The sequence below is a fragment of the Blennius ocellaris genome, assembly GCF_963422515.1.
Source record: "Blennius ocellaris genome assembly, chromosome: 1".
NCBI lineage: Eukaryota > Metazoa > Chordata > Actinopteri > Blenniiformes > Blenniidae > Blennius > Blennius ocellaris.
This window is the reverse complement of record NC_137650.1, coordinates 11,659,310-11,680,849: the sequence shown is the minus strand read 5'-3', so window position 1 is coordinate 11,680,849 and position 21,540 is coordinate 11,659,310. Positions and strand designations below refer to the sequence as shown.

The window sequence follows — 21,540 nt, the reverse complement described above, 5'->3', positions numbered from 1 at the left end:
GTTTTATATTTTATGGGGAATTTATGCAGGAAACAGGGAAAATCAAAGGTCTCACATGCTTTTCAACCGATTTACACTTGCTTGTCTACTTCTTTCTCTCGTTCCGATAAGTTCTGCACAAAAAGCCTGAAATATCTCAATGTATCCAAAAACAAAAACCTGTTGATTGAAAAGCATCCATAAATGCAAGCACATCTTATTTTGCAATTGTAGTTTTTGCCCGCAGTTCCTTGATGCCTCGATCTTTTATGACTCTGATCCAAAGAATAATCTTTTTTGTACCTTTGTCATTTGAATCGATGGGACCCTAAACATACGAAGTTGGCTCAAATTGTTAAACTACCCATAGATTTCATGCAGATAAATAGTGGTGAAATAAAGCAGTTAAAACAGTGGTTAAGTTTTCTTGTAAATATATTAACACATTCAAACCCACAGAGGTGACTCAGAGGGATTTTAACCAACAAACTTTCTTTTTACAAGCTCGCTGCCCCCATGTCTAGACCATCACGATGCTCTATGATAGAAAACAGACAACAGACTAATGCCAAACATTTGTTGGTTTAAAAAACAGAAACGTCTATTTTATTTTTAGTGGAGAGAAAAAGAAAAGGTAAATTACTCCCAGTTCCTTGTTTCAGCTTTGCAACCATCGGTTTTTGTTTGAGTAATCAGTCTTTCCAATAATGAGAAAAACATTTTTTTTGTATAATCTTAGTAATTGCCTCTTTGTGTCACATTCCTCTTCCAACCAAACATTTAGACGCAAGAAGAAGTAGGGCCAGGAGAGGGCAAACAAATAACATATATGTAATTAATTCTATGCATTTCCCTCAGATTTTGTCAGATCTGGACATTTTCAAATCCAGTTTTCAGAGCTTTCAGACGTCCGCATAAATCATATAATTATCAAATGCCCTTACTTTCTCTGCCTGCTTCACTCTCTCCACCCTCCGTGGCCGCGAGCCAGCTGTTTCTTCAGAGCGCCCTTCCAGATGATGGCGAGGGACCAGCAGCGCTGCTCCCACCAAGCCAAATAAATCTTTCCACAGGTTCTGAAAAACCAGCGTTCACCTGGGCACTGTTGACAAAACGTCTGAACAACACACGGAACGCACGGCTTTTACAGATCGCAGCTTTATTTTCCATCTGATTCGTCATCTGCAATTAGTCTTTAATAAATACATTAGAAAATCACAGCTGTATAAACACTCAAAAAAAAAAAAAAAAAGAATAAGAAACACAGCAGTGGACAAAAAAAAAAAAAAATCTTACCAGCAGACATAAAATGTATTTTCAGTTAAATGTTACAGTGGCATTTAAATTACATCCACACAAAAAAAAGTAAAGCTCCCTTCTGGATACCTGTGTGAAAGGAAGAGCGTCCGTGCGGACCTACAACAGTGAGGATTATCGGCTCGCCACCGACTGTTAAGCTTTCTGCCGTCTCCACAGAGGCCTCGTTATGGAGGCTTTGCTGGAGCAGCACAACTCGCTGTATCCCTCAAATACCCGGCCACTGCCAAACCTAAGAAAAATGCGAGGCTAGTGTAAATAAGGCAGAGGCCGCACCTCTCCAGTTTCCCCCCTGGTCGTGGTGGAGAGGGCTCCATCAGCGGGGAGGGCCTGGTGAGCCTGTGGTTGACCCACAGTAAAGGCAGTGAGGAGGGGGGGGGGGGGGGGGGGGGGTGAGAAGGCGGAGTGAAAATGTACATGTTTGCACAGGCCTCAGTATAATATATTAATACTACAGCTCCAAAAACTGCAATGTTTGATTGTGTTTTGGGATTTTCACAGTCTGCATGAGAGCCTGCAGAGTTCGTTCTTGGTTTAACTGGTTTAGCATGACAGTGTGGTATTGTCATACAAGCTGTCCACATTTACATATCAATGGTGCGATGGCAGTAGGGGGGGGGGGGGGGGGTGTAGAAGACAGGGAACGGTTCACATTAACAAGAGTGCAAATTCAAAACTCAAGAGCTACTTTCAACCGGGCCTGATATTTATTTATTATTTTCTTTCCCCCCGCTCAAAAGTAATGAACGCAAGTCGTCTACCTGCCAAATCATCTGGTAAGAAAACTTTTCCAGCGAGGGCACATTTTGGTTGGCGACAGTATCATCCCACCCAGACAGCGCTCCCACAGTGGGCAAGGATGTGGTGGGATTTGGCCGGGGCAGAGACCACGTCAGGTGAGAGCTGGCAGTCCGGCCTGAACACTGACTGACGGCCTGAGGCGGCTGCTGCTGCTGCTGCTGCTGCTGCTGCTGCTGCTGCTGCTGCTGCTGCTGCTGCTGCTGCTGCTGCCGCCGCCGCCACTGCCGCTGACCCCTGGAGGTGGCCGGGCCGCTCACTGCACACAACATGCTGGGGAGACAAGAGAGGCAGCATGTCCGTCAGGTTCACTTCTTCACAAATGTCAAAGTCATCTGTTTGAGCTTTGTAGAAACAATGATAAAATCAATTTAAATGACATTCTCAGCATCATTGACGACATGCATGTCTATTTACTGAGCAATTCAAGCTATGGTAAGATACATTGTTTATTTAAACCAATAGATTTATTTGTTTTATAGTGACAATATATATTTGTACATACATTAAGAGAACACATAATAACCAAATACCACAACAAACCCAGAAAGTAGATTAACAATAGATCACCGATCATCCACACGGCGCAGCGTTTTAAGAGCCCCAAAACAAGTTTCTTTGAGAACTGGTTCCAGAGTGGAGGATTTTTAAAACGCTGCCTCGGCTTCGAGGTGTGGATGGCCTATAACCCCACAGCGCCTATAACCCTTAACAACAACAATGGTGGACTACATGTCGAGCTGCAGAAGCTACTGATATGACTTCTTTTCTGTTTTTGGTGTATTTCTGCAGATTTAAAGCGCCACCTAAAGGCCTGGAACATGTACTATATCGTTTTGAGCTGTGTTCACAGTGACGTGTGGACGGAATTTCTTTTTAGAACGACAATGTTTTTTGGACCGTGGGACGTACAGAAAGGCCCAAGTTAGATTCAAACCCACAAGAGAGTTATAACAACTACACCATTGTGTAACTGTATTTAATTAGAGGTTATATGTGCCTTTACTCTTTTTAAAGTCGGTTTTATATTTTTTCTTTGATAGATTAATTGCATATTTTTAATTTATTGGATTTTTTAAATTAGCCTGAGTTTGGTTTTGTAATTTTAAAATCAAGTCCAAGTTGAATTAACTAATTGGACATTTTATCCACTTATCTTACTGTAAGTTTTAAGAATCACTGTAACATCATCTAGTTCCAACAATGATTTTCCTTTCCTTTGTTTTTCTGTGTGTTTTATTGTGTCAATCCACCAGTGAATCACAGTCAATTGTACCGACTTGCATTAAAAACTGCCATATAAATAAAGTTTGAACGTTTTAAGCGGTGATAAGTGGATGAAGATCTGGTGCGATCGCTCGTTTTGGTGTATTTTACAGTGTTATGCAAGCTGCAGTCAAACTGTGACAAGCCAAACACTCAGGCAGAGATCTCATGATGGTGTAGTGGATTTGAGATGTGAACGCAGCACACGCACCGAACACGTCAAAATAAATCAAGCACAACATGTGATGCATGTCAGGACTGCTGGCTGCTGTTTTGACCCTCATCTGATTTTGATTGGCAGCTACCAGCTCTCAGCCACTACAGCAACACTGGGAGTGTATTCAGCCCAGATTGTTCTGGTAGTCTGGTCTCGTAGATCGATATAGACGACACCAATGTTTCCCAACCGTTTTACTTTGCACCCTCGCCAGATCAGGACCCCCTCTCCCATGTCCTATTTGCCAAAATACACTGTTAGACAGACCCAGTCCTGTGAACATACCAAGGTAAGTAATGGACAGTCTCCCAGGTCTGTTCTGGCTTCTAGATAATGTCTTATTATGGTTTTCTTTGACATGTGCAAATTTTATTTTCTTTACAAACTCAGAGCAGGCGGAGCCTGGGCCCCCACTGTGTTCTTAGACTCTTTCCAAGGGGGTCTAGGAGTCCAGGATGGAAACGACTTGGCCACACCATAAAGGTATTCATTGTGCCATCTGTTTACATCTTTCAATCCAAATCAACATTTACCAGTTTGAATGAAAAGTGAAGTGTAATGAGTGCCAGAACACAGACGTACATAGTTTACTTTCCTGCTTTCTTCTTGAGTTATTTAATGGAGTTCTACCTCAGACAGAGTTTTCCTAATATAATGTTTGAAAACGGGGGAAAACACCGACTTATACTGGTACTGAAGCTAAACTTTGGAGCGTTAACTACATTTAGGCATTGAAGTTAATATCAACTTGATGCAGTTGGAAAAAAAAGGTCTCCAAAATGCTGTTTTCACAATTGTATGTCAAAAAACCTATTGAAAGCATTTTTCCCTATTGGAATGCTTTACACTATGTGAGGTTTTTCATATAAGTAAATATGAGGCTTCCTTTGTTGCCTCTTTTCAATCCATAATTGTTTGTTTTTTTTTTCAAAACATCCTGATCCGGCACCTGATTCAAATGAATGAGTTCTAAGAAAGTCTATGCAAATTTTCATGAACTTAAATGCAATGTGACTTTTCAAGTATGCCTGTATATTGACTAAAAATCTCCCAAGTTTGAGTTCATGTTTGGGAACTTTCTGTGTGGAGAATCGATCTTTTTTCTGTGTTGTTTTTTTTCAATCAGGCAGTCTGATTTTCTCCCAGTCATACAACATGAATGTGTGGATATTTGGTGACTCTGTCTCTCAGTGATGGGTTGGTAACCTGTTAACCCTAACCCTTTGCCCATGATCGGCTGGGATATTTCCCCCTGTGACTTGAAGCCGGACAAAATTATATAGATCATAGATGGACTGAAAGTCGGCCTGGAACTTCTCGTTTTTCCATTGTGAATGGCTCCCACTGACGTGTCCATGCCCCTCATGCACATACAGAGTTTGCATAGCAAAACAGGAATACTGCTGTTTTTTTTCTCCCCTTTTTGCCTGATTTAGTGTCACCAGACAGACTCTGTCTCCTACAGCTGCTGTTGGACCGCTGCCAGTCAGCATGGCTGACCGTGGAGAGGTTTCATTAAAACAACAGCAGCAGAATAAGAAGCCACATTCTTCATGAAACATGAGCAGTCTCTACAGTCACTGGTGCCCTTCCCCCGAAACCTTAAAAAAAAAAAGAAAATCATAATTCCCCAGGAATTTCTCACTGAGAACAGGATATTGTCTGGGCTTTAGGTATCCACGGTCCATCTATGAGCTAAGCCCAGAGAATATTACGGAATAGGCTTTGTGTATATAAGTCACCACATGGGAAATTCATGTATATTAAGACTTAATGTTCCATAATTGCGACAATGCAACTGAGACAGGGTTATTAGGTGCTAAAAATCTGTAAAGTCATGGCATAACTACAAAAGAAAATGCACATGCATGTACATGACAGGAGTAAAGCTTCTCTCTGTTATTTGTGGTGTTTGCATGTTGAAAGTGTCGCTCTCGTTTTGCACCAAGGCCCATTTTCACAAGGTTGGCTTTACAAGGAGAGCGAGCGAGCCCAGGGCAGCACTAACAAAATCAAAGAGCCAGGCAGGCCGGCAGGGTGGCCAGCACAGCAAGAGAATGGCTCATATTTTACTAGTCAGGGGAGAAAAAAAAAAACCCTTCAATGAAAGGACATTTCATTGCAAATTCAGGCAGCCATTCCCCCCACCACCACCAACCCCTCCCGAAAGTTACTTATCAGTACGACTGCAAGGTTATAAAAACCACACTCTCGGGGCGCGAGGAACGGTTTACACAACGCAGCGGGGAAACTCACAGCTCCTGACAGAATCTGCCAGAGGTTCTCGATCCAGAGACACGTCCCTCTGAGTCTCCTGCATCTGGGAGGGTGGATACATACCACACATCAACCAAACAAACTCCAAAGTCACAGTTTATACAGTCTAAAGTAGCGTATGTTCAGCTGAGGAATGCGTGCTCACCTTGATATTCTTCTTAAGATACTCCGCTCGGGTCATGAGGGTTTTAATCTGATGACAGACAAAAAAAAAAGAAAAATCAAGTACATGTGGTTCGAGTGTACGGCCATTATTGTTCATTGTGTTTCCTTGGCTTAGGCTGGTAATATGGTTTTATTATTGCGTTTCAGTGTGTAGTCGTCAAAGCCTTCAACACGGTTCCGGACTGTACGAGACGAATTTAAATAATTGTTTTTGCAGAATGTACGAGAGGAGTCTGCGCCAACTCGACGTGATTACGCAATCCAGGTGCAATAATAAAACGTCATGATCGTGCGCCATCCATTCAGGAAAAATAAAGGCGCTAAACATGGTCAGAACCCTCGCCCTTGCAGTATTCTTATGTTTGGATAAAAATCCTCAAAAAAGGACGAGAACATGGACGCGGTCGTGGCTCGGAAAGGGAGGCGAACTGTGGATGCCAATTTTGCAAAGGGAGCTTGAAATAAGTGCTTGTAAACATCTACTAGCATTTTTCGTTAGCATTCCGTGTCGCGCGGATAATTACGCCATGTCGTACTGCATTTCTATTGGTTAGACACAGTCCGATAGTGGTCGTGGGCTTACTACTGAAACCTCGGCCGTCCTAAAACTGCATAAAGCCCAACCGATTTGAGCCGCGACCACGGATTTTACAAACAATATGAAGTCCCTCAGAAACTTACCAACCTTACAAAAAGTGTAACTTTTACTATGAACTTCTTTACTTTTCACCTGCCATAGTCATCAAGCAAACAAGTAAAGTTTGTAAAAGATATTTTGGAACTCCCTGTATCATAACGGTATAATTCTGTTTAGTACCTGTTCCCTCAATATTTACTTTCTACTCATGATTCAAATTGTATTTCAGCAGTGATGAGCCTGCGGTACAAAATTCTTGTTATTTCACAAAAGCCTCACTGTATATTGGGCTGCTGCAAAGCAGATAAATTCATATGTAAATACAGCAGCATCAAACGCTGAAGTCATTCACATCCACGCAAGTTTTTCCTTCACCAACAGATTTACAGGCGATTGATTTCAACACTGTCACTATGCTTCACCTCACACTGGGTCGTTTTACTAACTTTGATCCACGTGGACTGGGGCTGCTGGATTATCTGCTGAGTGAAGTTTAACTGACAGATTACTACCACAACTACTTTTATCACTATTGTCAACATGTGTCCAGCCATCACCGTACGTCACTGTGTTTGTTAAACAATTGTTTTAAGTTTGGATAAAGGGTCCGTAACACAATGTTCTGAACAGTTTTATTACAGTTTCCATTCACTACTATAATGTACTGTAAGTGAAGGCCTCACGTTCAGGTGGGCAGACGACGGACTGAGCACAAGAAAATGGTAAAAGCACATTTTACCACTTCAGCTGTCTCAGTGTGTCATACACCGTCAGTCACATTCACCTGTTCATGCACACAATCCTTCACACACCAACAGGGATGGCACACATGCCTTTGTTTGATCACCACTGGGAGCAACGTGGAATTAAATGTCTTTCCCAAGGCCACTTCAACACACCGACACTTTGAGATTCAAGTAGGCTCGTGGGTTTAAATCACACCGTAGTTACAAGATGTTTTGGGTTGTGTCTATGGGAAAGGTAGTTGACCACACTTGCTCTCTACTGTATGTTGTCATACCATTCCTCTGCAATCATGGTTGTTGTTATCACAACATATCGGCATTGAAAGTCCCATATATAGATATAGATTTATGTTTCTTGCAGGACATGTATTTTCAGTGCAGTGTTTGTTTTGCGTGGTGCATCTGTGCATCAGGGAAACTAAATAACTGAGATAGAGATGAGGGGTGCATAACCTCCCTGTTGCAATCAGACCACACTAATCATCTCTGTGTCGTGCTCCATTTGTTAAAAACATTTCATATGGTACACATGTGGAAGTACTAACCGCTGTCATCACAAGCTCGAGGCCGCGCTTTACTGTGGTTATCAGACCTCTGGAGATGAAGAAGCTCTCTGCACCTAATACCTACTCAGATCTACAGCATGCTACAATACAAACGCTCTGGAGGATTACAGCCGTCACATCTGAGGCTCACAATGATGGGACATTCAAATTGATGACTTCCACATTGTTCCTTCAAATCAGCGTCGGCACTGAGCCCCAAAATACTTTTGCCCACAACTTTTTCAAATCAACTCCAACCTTTTGTAGCCACAGCGCTTTAATCACAATCCCTTTAATCAACATGTACAATAAATGAGGAGAATAAATCTACCCGAGTCAGCTGAAGTGTAAAGGCTACTTTGAAATCTACCAGAGTTTTGACTGTGTTTATACTGAAAGAGACACGATGACATGATATGTACATACGTCCAGCCACAAAGACTATATATTAGCAGACAGTGGCTGGATCAAAAGCTGTGACATTCATAGAAGAAGCCGTAATATTAAATTACAGTGAAAGTGTACTCTGCAGTTGATATGAACACACATGGAGGCCAGGCCAGGCAGCATGTGTTGGCTCTTTAGGGTTCTCACATACACACATGCTTTCAATCTCAACCCAAACCCTGTCTCACTAATGCGGCATTAGATTATTACAGCCGCATCTGAATTTACTTAGGACAAGCACCCATTAAACTTCAAATAGGGAGGTCTATGGGGCCCACTCAATCTCCTGCCCCCCCCCGTTTTGTAGTCTGGTGGTGAAAAGTCATGCTAGTTGTTGGCTTTGTCACTGGCAAAACAATTAAAGAAACAAAAACAAAAGACCTTGGAGTGGTGGCGACAGATGTGCCTTAGTACTTTGTGCTTGCTAGTCAATATTCAGGCTCTGGTTATAGCTGGCAACTTTAACTATATCAATAAAATGTATTCAGGGTATAATCCAGAATGCAAAGCCAACATACATTAATGAAAGCAACCTGGTGGAAGTAGTTGGGAGAGATTGATGAATATCCATATATTTGAATGAACACATTTTTTTAACCGGAAAAGAGTATTTCTTCATTAATTTCTATGGAATCCCGACAAATATGTCTTTTCAGTCTATTTTGCAAAAATCAAGCTTTCCAGCTGGTAAATGTTCCAGTATGCTACAACAGAGGACACAGCTTTTGATGTTCGAAAGGTGTGTGATGGTCGCTGCAAAGTTACATGTATCTCATTATAAAGAGGACAGTGATCTATGTGTACATGAAAGGAATTATGGATGATAAACTATGTCGTTTGGCTTTTACAACAAATTCATGCACATGTGACGGGGTCATGTGATCAGCCAGGGGGTTGTTGGGGTGGGGGGGGGGGTGAGAGATAACTATTTTCACCATGTGCAGTCAACCAGACTCCCCTCTTCACACACTCACCTCGCTGTGGAGCAGCTCTTTCCGGCGGCCCTGGGGCTCGGCTGGAAGAGAGAGAGAGAGAGAGAGAGAGAGAGAGAGAGAGAGAGAGAGAGAGAGAGAGAGAGAGAGAGAGAGAGAGAGAGAGAGAGAGAGAGAGAGAGAGAGAGAGAGAGAGAGAGAGAGAGAGAGAGAGAGAGAGAGAGACGGGGGGGGCGAGAGACACAAGAATAATGAGAAGAGGAAAGGAGGAAAGGGCTCTACAGCCTAATCACCTTGTTTGCTCGAGGAGAGGTCAAATACAAGATTGGATTTTCCTAGCGCGCAGGCTGGGGGGGCTTACGGGTGAAAATGGTTCCAATGTAGGCCAGTATTTTCACAGTCTGTCATCCTGGAGGGCAGGGTGACAGAAAGTGGAGAGCGCAGAGGAGGAGGAGGAGGAGGAGAGGAAGAGGGGGCTCTGTGGTGGTGAGGCATGTTGGGAAGCTGTGCAACAAAGAGCTCTTGGCCAAACAAAGAACCAATGTTTTCTCCCAACAATCCCTCTGGTGGTATCTGCTGTGCCACACAACAAGGCTCCCTGACACTGCAGAGCCATTTCCCCTCTTATATCACCAATCTACTGACACACAATACAATATTTAAACTAGCACTTTGTTCTTCATCAAACAGTGCTGACAACAAGCCCCTTCCCAGGGACAACAGATAATAGTTTTTATTTGTTCCAATGTATAATAGTGCAAATAAATGAGTCTGGAGTCTGAATGGGAAGCAGATGGTGAGATTTTCATACCACACACAGGGCGCTGGCACCGGGTCTCATCCCAGCTCAAAGCCACATCTGGATCACTCGAGCCCACCTCTTCCATTAGGCCGATCCTCCAGATGAGCTCATGAACCCGGCCTTAATGGACGCCAGGCCACAGAGAGAGTCTCTGGAGTCTCTTGTGTTAGCCCTCTGTCTGTTTGTCGGCCTGTCGTTTATTAAGTGTCCCTGCCTCTCTCCAAGTCTATGGCTTCACTGGCTCTCGTCTTACTAAGCAACTCTTTGTTTATATTCATCTCTCTCAAAGTCCTCCTGTCAGACTCTCTCTGTTTCCAGTTAAGTCTCTCTTAAAATATCTCTATATCTTTATTCCGTCTCCAAGCGGTTTTTGCCCTCTCTTTTCCAGTCTTTCCCTTGGGGATCATTTCTTTTGTTCAGCCATTTCTTGACCTGGCTGAACCCTCAACTGTAATTGAATTGCGAGCCTGGCCTGCTCATTCCGCCCGCTCTCTATAATCAATTTATGTATGGCGCTGCCATTCGAAATGTAATTTCATTTGCCCGTATTGTATTTTTATTGTATAACAGTGGTGTGCATGCAGCGGTCACAGCATCTGAATACAGTGGTGGTCAGATGTGGGACAACTAAATGTTTAAATTTGCTTCTTTTTTTTTTGCAACGCACCAACTAAACAATAGTGTCTTTGAGTAGCTTATTGCTCGCAGACAGCTGGACCAACCCAGGGCACCGCTGGAGCGGTTCAGCTGCCAACATCACCAGAAGACAGGATAAATAAACAAGCCCATGCATGGATTTATCTACCTGCTAGTGCCAGCAGTAGCTCTCCTAAACACTGCTGGTACACATCCAGAGCCTCCAGGTCGTCGGCTCCACTCTCCTCCTGAAAGACAAGACAACCAGTCAAAGTCACGTGGGATTCATCAAAAAGGAAACTTAATGCTAATGGTACAAAATGTGTTTATATAGACCTGACTTGACATCTTCTGCTGGTAAACAACAGACAGGTGTGTAAATACTACTTTGGGGTATAATCTGCAATCATTTCTGATTTTGTGTTACTTTATCAAATATATTCGTTAGGTACTCGTTTGCTCTTGTGCTGAAGTGTTTCCTATGTTTCTTATGTTATATTTTCTCTCATGTATGTGAATAGGGAGGCCCAAAAGAATAGCAACATGTGTTGCACTGGTTTCTGGTTCCACACTGATATTTGCATATGTGGTTTGGAACACAATCTGTACTAAAAAGTTATATGGCTGTCAACCAGGAGCTTTATTTTTCTAAATTTACAACATTATTGTCCAGTTCCCAGATTGAAAGTGAAGCACTGTAAGATAAAGCGGATCCTAATTTGTAAAGCATTGATTTTTCTATTCTATTCAGCATATTGGACAATGTTTTGTTTGCACACCTCTCTAACATGTATGTCATTCGCCTGCTTGTTATAAACATAATTCAGTTGACAACAGCTATTGTAGCTTCATTTGTCATGCTGCTTATGTGTACGAGGCACAGGATCATCTAAACCTTTGCGATAGCGGTAGAAGACATCTCCAAAGCTGCAAGCAGCCGAGGTTGATCTTGAGACATCCCTGAAAAAGACGAGCAAAAAACACTCATTCACATGATAAGACATGTTCCTATAACACATTTCAGGGCAAACGTATCTCTGAAAGACTAAGTGACAAAGACCTTTAACCTTCAGTTTGAAGAAAAACTACTTAGCAACTAGAATACACTGACAGAAACACGTGTTGCTTCACAAATACACACAATTGTATGTTTACACAATTTTATTTGATTCTACTACCAGACTACCCAAAGAGGCATTAATCTGCACATGTTTTATTTGTTTTCATTATGAGGATGATTAAAGGCTCAGTCCAGCAGTGTTATATTCCTGTTTTTTCCAGGTTCGTGGTGCTAAATCCCAGCTGACCTTGTACAGGTCACCAGTCCCTGATTAAACTAATGTGAGTGTTTTTCCGCTTGAATGGGAGCCTGAGACAACCTAACATAACCCCCAAAAAATGTACACGAAGAATATGAAGACTTCCCACAAGTTAAGTTTATATAGATGTTGGGGTGTCGGTTATGTAATATGTGCAGTATTTTTACTCTCTTGTGCAGGAATTATAAAAACCAAACTTAACTTGGCGTTAGTAGTCATGTAAGGCTAGAGCTGTAAACAGTCTTCCATTCATACTTGCAGCCAATTGAAAAGCACAAATTTAATATGCATGTTTCTGAACTGGAAGAAAGATTTGGACACAGAGAGGACATGCAAACTCCCACAAAAAAAAGGCTACCAAAGCCTGGAATCCATGTCTCACACACTCAAACACCCAACAATGGATGTGACCTGCACTGCATCTCTCTGTGGCTTCCTCTTTACCTCTCAGGACATCTCTGGAGGTCCGAGCCTCCTCGAAGCTCTGCTTGTAGTCCGAAGCCACCAGGGCCTTCAGCTCCTCGGCTCTGGACACATACTGGCTGACCTGCAGACAGACGTCTCACACTGACTCCGTCTCATTATCGCACCATATGCTATTCATGTGATACATACACACCATATGCTAGCCATAGAGAGGGAGTTATTCCAAGAGAGAAGCAGCAGAGTATGGAAAAAAAAAAAAAGGACTAATTGAAAACAGAGAGTAATCCATGTGTGAATGTGTGGAGGCCTACCTTCTGCCTGAGGGCATCTTTACGTTGCCGGTCCGTCTCATCTGGAGGGGGGGTTGAGAGAGGAGATGTTTTGCTTTTACAATTAGTGAGGTTTTTTTTTTTCTCTTGCTGGTTTATTTTGTGTCAACAAAGGCAGCTCATCGTTGAAGGGCTTAGTCCGTAGACAGGATATGAGAGTGGTTGTTGCTCTTACAGTGAATAGCGGGCACAAAGTGCTCAAGGGCACTGCAGTAGAGAAAGAGCGCGGCGGACCTCTCCCCCTCCTGGTCCTTCTGAACAGCCTGCAGGACCAGCTCCTTCTGAAGAGAGGAAGCGCAAAGTGGCATCAGGGAACGCAAACTACAACAGCCACCCATACGTGCGGAGTCACGCGTGAAGACACATGTGGGGCGAGTATGAGGACAATCCCGCTAACACATGTGTACATGTGTTCAGTCAGTCATACATAAATAAATCAAGCATCCCCTATCCTCTCACCGCTTTAACAATGCTCTCTGCACTTGGCATGTGCTCCAGATCCACAAAAGGGTGGGTGAAGAACTCGGCGAAGGTGATCCGGGTGTCTGGATTTCTCACCAGCAGCCTCAACAGAAGGTCCCTGCAGTCCTTGGATACCCTGGCCCCGGGAGGGAGCTGGTACACAAAACACAACCTTACCATATTGCACTGCGAGCCACGGGACCATCCCAGGGAAAAGGACAACGCATTGTTGCCGCGGACCCTCTGGTTTCACATCACTACTCTCTATCAAAAGACGACCTTTCCACTGTCTATGTGAGTCCCTGCATAATGGAGCATGTGCTAATGCAATCCATTAAGTCAAAGTCTCACAACAATTCAAGTCCTCTAACTTTAAAAGTGCATGTAGTATCTACTGTTACAGGGATTTTCACCAGCTATTCATATATGGACAATTTTATATATGAGAAAATTATTACAGAAAAAAAACTATAGTTACTTTAATGTGATGCATTTACTTGCATGTGTTCCCTGTGTGAAAGTAAATGTCTTCTGTCAGTCCTCTCTTAATAATGTGCATCCTGCAGTTTTGACTTAAATAACAGATTGTTGGATGTTTATTGAAGGTCAAGCTGCTGTAGAGAAACTACACATTGCACAGAGACCTGGAAGTGGGAATGAAACCCTTAAACATGAGTGGAACAGTGTGCCATCTAGTGGCTTCAATTCTAAATAGAGTTGAAAATGACTTGTCTTTATCACTATTGCATGTCCCCAGACCACAACTAAAAAGGACGTACACAGATATTAACACAGCAAAACATTTTGAATTGGTCAGAAATACATATAGCTTATAGAGAGTTCAAAATATAAATCTGCATTTTAGACTATAATTTAGCTTCTAGTATTTTGTAGATTACCTGATGAGTAACTTGAATTTATACATTTGCGAGCTGAAGCTCAGTATTTCTAAAAACTACAATATTATTTCGTTTCAAAAGATTTTCACTTTGTCAAGATTGTTTGTTTCTTCAAGGTTCGTTCCTTCAAAACGTTTGTGACCAGCTCCTTGCTGCTGTGTCGCGTTGTGCTAACTTTCCTTGGATGACTTTGTGAATGCTGGAAACTATTTGTGATGCGACTATATTTGTGACGTAGAGTGAGGAAGTGGGAGTCCCACGGAATTTTCCAAAAATTATTTCATGTTTTTCTCAGACACAATATTTAATACGAACTCATAATGCGAGGCGAGGTCATGAACCAGTGATAACAACAAGCAATGAGTCAACTCCATATTCTCACTGAACCAAACATTTAGCTTTTCCACAGAAGTTGTGTCCCACTCCCTGCTTGTTTTTCTGCTGACTCAGCACATTAACTGTTACTTGTTGTTGTTCACTTACCTCGATCGGCTGGTTACTGCGGATCTTCTCTTCTAATTCGCCGTATGACTTTGAAGCAAACGGTGCTCGCCCAAACAGAGCCTCTGTGTGCACACAAACAATGTTAGCTTGACTTTAAATTAAAAAAATTTTTTAAATAAATGATAATAATAATAATAAATAATCTCTGGTTTGATTTACACATTAAACCCACATAGAAAATATAGATTTTTCAAGAAAACAATGAACACAAATGTTTATTAAAATGGCTTGCAGTTCCTTAAATGTACATTTTTGTTATATTTTAATGCTCTCATCGTCTGCACAAGAGCTTATAGTCAAGTGAAACATCCACCTGCCAACAGAATAGCTGTAGAAGACGACGAAAAAACTGGTTCCCTATTTAATATTGTCAGACGACGTCATCGAGTAGGAAAATGTAGTCTTGTTAACATAATTGTTGAATTCTAGTAATGACAACAGAGAAACTCAGCTCACCGCAATAAAAACCTTTTTAACAGCAAGATGCTAATTATTTCTTGTGACCCTCCGCAGCCAAAGAATAAAGCAGGAAATGATCGTTGATGGATGTGATTAACTGCTAGACGACAGTGAGAAATTCCCAGTGGGCCGCCACGTTTTTGTGTTCAGATTTGAGTCATACTGACAAGAGCTCTTCTCGTTTCATTCTAAACTTCGGTGCTCCACACAGTACAATCGCTGCAGTGTGCCGTTACACAATTGTTGCACAATAACTGAACTATTAGCCCCGTAAAAGGGTCGTTCAGCGGCCTGTCATTCTGTGATTAATCGCACAATTGTGTCTGTGACCTGCGGAGCGAGTTTTCAATCCTGCAGGGCTGGAAATCTTTTATTTCTGACATAGAAATGAGATGTTATTATCAAAGGGGAATCACACTGCCTAACACGCAACATATCAAATCAGTACTTTCATTGAAACCACTTCCGATGTCTCACTAGAGAAGATTGTGCAGCACCCACCATAGAAGATGACTCCCACTGACCAGAGATCCACCCTGGAGTCGTACTGACGTCGGCACACCATTTCAGGAGCCATGTAAAGAGGAGAACCTCTCAGGGCACTCTGCTCATCCCACGGTGACATGTACTGTGCAAACCCGAAATCTGGGAACAGAGCAGGACACACGTAATTCACCAGCAGCCTTGGCTATGACCTCTGACAAACACTGACTGATACTTTGGTTGATTTATTTTACAAGGAAAAAGCAACATCAGCAGGAAAAACAACTGTGATGAATTAAACCAAACCAAGTTCATATTTATTTATTCTCTCTGATCAGGTAATTGGAAGAATTCAAGAATAAACAACATATACACAACCAAAACCCAGAGAAACACATGATGGTTGTTTTGTTTTTTTTCTGTGTTCCTCAATTTGGGGTGCATTAAGTAATTCTTTGCTTCTAAGCAACATGTATTTTCTGTGCAAGACATGACTTTCTGTAACGTCAAGGCAATACAGCTTATTTTGTTTACTGCTTTGTATCACGTCATCCAACCCGGCCTTTCACACTCATCCATGTATCTGCTAATTAAACTACACCTTCCTTCAGTTATGTATACGTTAATCGCACTGTACAGTTTTGTCAAATTTCTTCAATCACCTTTCAGTCAGTGCCATTCAAACTGATAAAACATCCAAATTTCCATGTGTTGGATTGCGTACGTTTAAAAAAAAAAAAAAACTGATGTTATTCTAATAGTCACTATTAGAATAGCACTCCCTCACAGAGCCACATTTTTATGTCGTCCAGCCTCCTCGATGGCTTTAATGCCAAAAAGAATAAAGACCGTCATAAAAATGCTGATGAGATGAAAATTAGGATTCACGTTTCAGAAAATGTTGATCAGGGCCACATGTGTCCAGGGTATTGCATGCATGCATGTTCTCCCTGTTCATGCTCAGGTTTGTGTCGGTACTACGGGTTCCTCTCATAGTCAAAAGACATGTTATGTCAATCATGTATAAGTGCTTCTGAAAAAACAAGATGTAAACTAAAATAGTTTAAAGCTTTTGTATAATTTTAATTCTAATAATTGTAGCCTTGAATTGAAAAATGTAATTTGATTTTAAGAAATGTTATACTTTGAGATATTGATTTTCATGATTTAAGAGCTTGCAAAATATAATGTAAAACAAAAAGTGACAAATGTGTGATAAATCAAATATATGGGAGTTAGTTTCAATTTAATTACTTGAATTAACTAATTTATATTAATTTCTGGCTCCGTTTCCTGTCTCTTCCTACATTTTTTTCAACTAATAAACACACATTAAGCAGCTAATCAGATCGTGCGATTAAAGATGACCACGAGGCAATAATCCCGCCTTCATCTGTCTTCACACTCATGCCTGTCGGTCTGCATCAAGTCGACGCCCAATAAATCCAGACGACTGCTGAAAGAAATTTCACTGGTCAAACATCACACTCCACCCACAAATCTCTTCTCCTGCCTCTCTGTTGAATTTAGGATAAAACTTCCCCAAGTCGGCTTTGCGAGCATTAAACCGACAGGCTCCGTAGAGCTGCCTCGACCGCTTACGTCCCACTCAACAACTTGCTCTCTCTGGTCCATAAAGCTATAATCTGTTGTGTGCCTGGTAACATCCGCAGTGACGGAGCTTTTCGCAGCCGTAGCAGCCAAACTGTGGCACAGACTGACAACCTGCACGCCGTACCGAGAGTCTGCAGACTGCTTGAACTGAAAGACTCTTTTAAAAACAGGTGTTGAGGGAAGTGGGTTTGCTACACGTCTATATGTGGTCGATGTTGAATAATATTCTCTGTTTTGATGCAATTCTGAGCGGGATGATTTGGGGGATTTCATGGTTGTAGATTAGTGAAGTAGAGCAAGTGAGTGCTTCTGCACTGTTTTCCAAGATGACCTCATCAGTCAATATCTGGCAGTTCTTCAATATTACTCTGTAGTTTTGGCTGTGCATAAAGAAACGTGTGAAGCACTGCAGCATCATCATCATCATCATCATCATCAGAGGGTTGTTGTGCGGAAACCCCCATGGCCAATCCAATCCAATTACTGTGTTACTCTGCTTTCTGAGAGGTTTTCTAGAAAACAAGCAGTCTAAGAGTTACTGTTCTGCCACACATGCATATATAAAAGTTAACAGCACATTGTAACTGACATCTATTTAAAAAATAGAGCAAACTCATCCTATTAGCTATGAAGCCAAACGTCCACAGTACATCAAGTCCACAGAGGATTTTATCTTAAGCTGTAAAGTTAAAATATCCCAAAAGGAAGTGCCGCCTGTATGAAAGTAAAAGTTAGCTATAGAAATCAATGTGTGTCTTTTTTTGTGTTAGTGAAAATGATATTACCTGCGAGTTTGAGGACCGAGCCGCTGAGCAAAATATTCTGCGGTTTCAAGTCCAGGTGTGAAATGTTTCGCTCATGAAGAAACTGGAGGGCACAAGCTGTTGGTGCAGACACAGCAAGTACAATTACACCCTGAACTCAACACAGCCAAACTCCACTCAGGCATCTCGCTGTGCAGCGTGAAATACTAAAACTGCATCAATCTTAATATATTAGTGATGGGGGGGGGGGGGGGGGGGAAAGGAATAAAACAGATTTTAAAAACTTACAGACTTTGTTGAAGACTCACCGATCTGCTGCAGGAAACGCTGCGCCACACGCTCAGGTAAAATCCTGCGAGTGCGAATGAAGCGGGAGAGATCTCCGCCAGAACACCACTCCAGGATCAGATAGATATTCTCGGCATCCCACTGTTGAAAGACAACAGTTCAGATACTTAAGAAAAGACTGCGCTATATTGCTACGCTTTCTGTTTATGAGTACAGCTGTTTAAAAACAACAACAACAACAAAAAAAGACACACACACACACACAAAGCATATGTGAGGCCTGGTGTCTTGGATTAAGGCAACATCTTCTGTAACTGGGGCTATAAATCTGCACTTTATAAAGATAGGTGTGGGGAATTAACGCTAAAAATGTATGAATTATTTCAGTTTATGACACTCATGTGACTAAATCCTTATAAATATAGATGTACTGAAACATTTAACAATGGGAGGAACCAGAAATTGTCCACAAATGGCAACACGGCCATTACATTATTGCCATTTGTAATGAATAACAGAAGAGGCTTGAAAAGAGGTAAAGAAGTGAATTTACAACTCTCTCTCCGTGCAACACAGCTCTTCATGTATAAATCTGCAGCTGATGGCTGTGTTGCACTTCCCTGGAGGATTTATGGTCATTAACCAGCTCACCTGAAAGTCCTTCAACTGGACTATATGCGGGTGTCGCACAGTCTTCAAGATTTCAATCTCTGTGAGCAGGTTTTCCGTGGAGGCCTTGTTTAGACTCTTCTTCGCCACGACTTTTACAGCAACGACCTCTCGACTGTTCGCCTGCGAGATCACAACCAAGTTGTGGACTTTGCATTTGAACCGCGACACTAACGAGTGCTTTGAAAACAAAACATTATACAGTATATACATGTAGCAGGGTCAATCAGATAGCAGAAATTAGGGTTTGTGTGTGTTTTTGTTCTTTTTAAATACACAAAACTAGCTCTTCTGTGTTTATGTGACATACTTTTGCTTATTTACAAGAGGAACGATTTATATCCCCTTATTAAATCCCAGTAATCCTAAAAATGAATGCTTCCCGTTTTGTTTTTTTTCGTGTTGTACTTCTATCAAGTCAATCCAACTTTGAACATCTGACCAGCAAAAAACAAATACAATCACTCTAATAAAAACATTCAAAAGTCTGATCAGACGAGGAACATTTTACTTTTTATTGCTTTTTTCCTGGATGTATTTCACTGGAGAGGTAGTTCTCATAGTATCTTCTAAACACTCACACTGTTAAGCTGTTTTTTTAATAGTTTTCTTTTCAGGCTGAAGTTGAAGCTGAGACATATATTTGTAAACTGATCTTTTTTTTTTTTTTTAATTCATAAACAGAGAAGCATTTTATTAATCAAGAGAGAACAAAAGTCACACACACAAACTTGGAGTGGAGTGGACAGAACAGAATGCAGACAACTTGTGTTACACTGGGTTATGATATTCACACTTGTTAAGTTGTATCTTAATAAAATAAAGTCACATGTTGTTCATAAAACTACCACTGGGCACCAATATGGTCAAAATGATGCCAAACAATGTTCGAATCAGATTCTCATGCAGATGAGGATTTTGGATCCAGATACATTTAATAGAGAGAAAAAAATGACCAACATCACTCAGAGGTTTATAGCTGAAAATATACCCCAAAAGTGTAAATATTGTTCATGTTGTATAAAGTGTAATACATCTTTTTTTAATCAAGAATAACTCACGTAAACAGAAAAAAACTAATTGTGTATCACTGTTTGACTTCCTACTTAAAACAGATTAACTTAATAAGTGAATCAGTCATTAGTAGGACCCACTGTTGCTGACGTCACACAGTCAATAATACAGCAACATGCAGATTAATAAGAAAGGTCAGACCGAAGGAAAACAAAACAGAAGACGATTGATTACTTTGCATAGTAACTAGTTACTATTTAGTGGAGCCTCCATTTGACCAGAAGTGGTCCTGGCTGCAGAGATCTCACCTTTCTGTATGCTTTGTAGACAGTAGCATAAGTCCCACTGCCCAGCCGCTCTGTGAGGATGAAGTCTGCCAGTTTGGGAGGTGCAAAGCTGGAGGCCATGCTGAAGACAGCAGCATTCGAGGTTCCCAGTGAAGTACTGCAGGCTGGAACGTAAAACCAACAAGGTGAGGATTGCAAAACAAAAGCTGAGATCTTCATTCACCTGAGAGCTGCTCAGAGAGGGAGGAGTGTCTCCTAATAGGATCACAGTTGAGGGACAGTCTGGACACACCACGACATTTGAAGACGATTAATAATCCAATGTAGCTGTTTCACTGCAGTTTATTAATCATTTCCAGGATTTATTGAAGCAGTTCAACTGTAAAAGTTTACTGAATTACTTTCGCTATGTTTGCACCTAAAATTACACATGCTCGCAAATACGTATGCACTGAACGTCCGTGTTGAGGATAAAAAACAAAACAAATGCCAGTTTATTGAGGTGAATTTGCTCTAATCTACTCAAGTTTCAGCTAAGCTAACTCTGGTACACAACAACACGGCGATAATGTGAGTCTTTAGACAGGAATAACACACAGAGACTTCAAGTACTCCCAATTGAAACGATGACTGCAGATGTCAGGTACGTACCTGTAGATTAATCCACTGTATGTGGATGAAAAGTCAATGTTTACATCGCTGCTGACACACTGGATGGATGTCCGCATGCGGCACTGCTCTGATGACGTCACTGCGTGTGACTGCTGGATGCGGTGCTGCCCCCTATTGGCGGAGCCCCGTCACTGCCACCTTATCAATAAACTCGAAATAAACGTGTTCTCGCGGGGACATAAATCTTTAACGTTCTGAAAAAAACCTTCAAATAAATAAATAAAAGATCAAATACCCATTCAAGAGATAATCCAGAATACAAACTTGAAATTATGTAATGACATAAAAGCCAACGGCCTTCTTTCTATGTGACAAAGCAAAACCCCGAATTATAACAACCGGAAAATAAATAAAAGCAGAATATAAAATGTATAGAGAAATGACAAAAATAAAAGCATTTTATTTTTTTATATTAAACATTATAAGCATGTTCTGATTCTGGCTTTCATAGCCAACTATAACTTTATAGGCATGCATTTGCGATCAATTGGTGACTCCAAATAATCCACAAGTGTGAATATATGTGCGTTTCTTGTGCCATGTGCTGGACAGCTGTCCAGGATGAAGCAGTAAAGAGGATGGATCAC

The 21,540-nt window shown here is 41.4% G+C and overlaps 1 protein-coding gene across 1 annotated transcript; it reads right to left on the bottom strand.

The window, feature by feature from the left end:
- Positions 1 to 1,143: 1,143 nt before the first annotated feature.
- Positions 1,144 to 21,043, bottom strand: ulk3 (unc-51 like kinase 3). The gene is made up of 17 exons (XM_080498804.1): positions 20,933 to 21,043; positions 20,303 to 20,445; positions 18,963 to 19,103; positions 18,332 to 18,452; positions 18,045 to 18,140; positions 15,664 to 15,807; positions 14,683 to 14,765; positions 13,298 to 13,453; positions 13,014 to 13,119; positions 12,821 to 12,861; positions 12,528 to 12,630; positions 11,660 to 11,724; positions 10,934 to 11,012; positions 9,369 to 9,409; positions 6,000 to 6,047; positions 5,834 to 5,897; positions 1,144 to 2,367 (listed from the first exon to the last, which is right to left on the bottom strand). The coding sequence occupies exons 2-17, from the start codon at positions 20,399 to 20,401 to the stop codon at positions 2,351 to 2,353; spliced, it is 1,404 nt and encodes a 467-aa protein (XP_080354930.1). The 5' UTR covers positions 20,402 to 20,445; positions 20,933 to 21,043; the 3' UTR covers positions 1,144 to 2,350.
- Positions 21,044 to 21,540: the final 497 nt, after the last annotated feature.

Excerpts from the sequence above, each read along its gene's own strand:
- ulk3 (XM_080498804.1), bottom strand. The coding sequence starts at position 20,401 with ATGGCCTCCAGCTTTGCACCTCCCAAACTGGCAGACTTCATCCTCACA. Across the intron at positions 13,120-13,297 it reads CAGAGAGCATTGTTAAAGCG|AAGGAGCTGGTCCTGCAGGC; the intron begins GTGAGAGGATAG and ends TCCTCTCTTCAG. Across the intron at positions 9,410-10,933 it reads GCTACTGCTGGCACTAGCAG|CCGAGCCCCAGGGCCGCCGG; the intron begins GTAGATAAATCC and ends TCTCTCTTCCAG.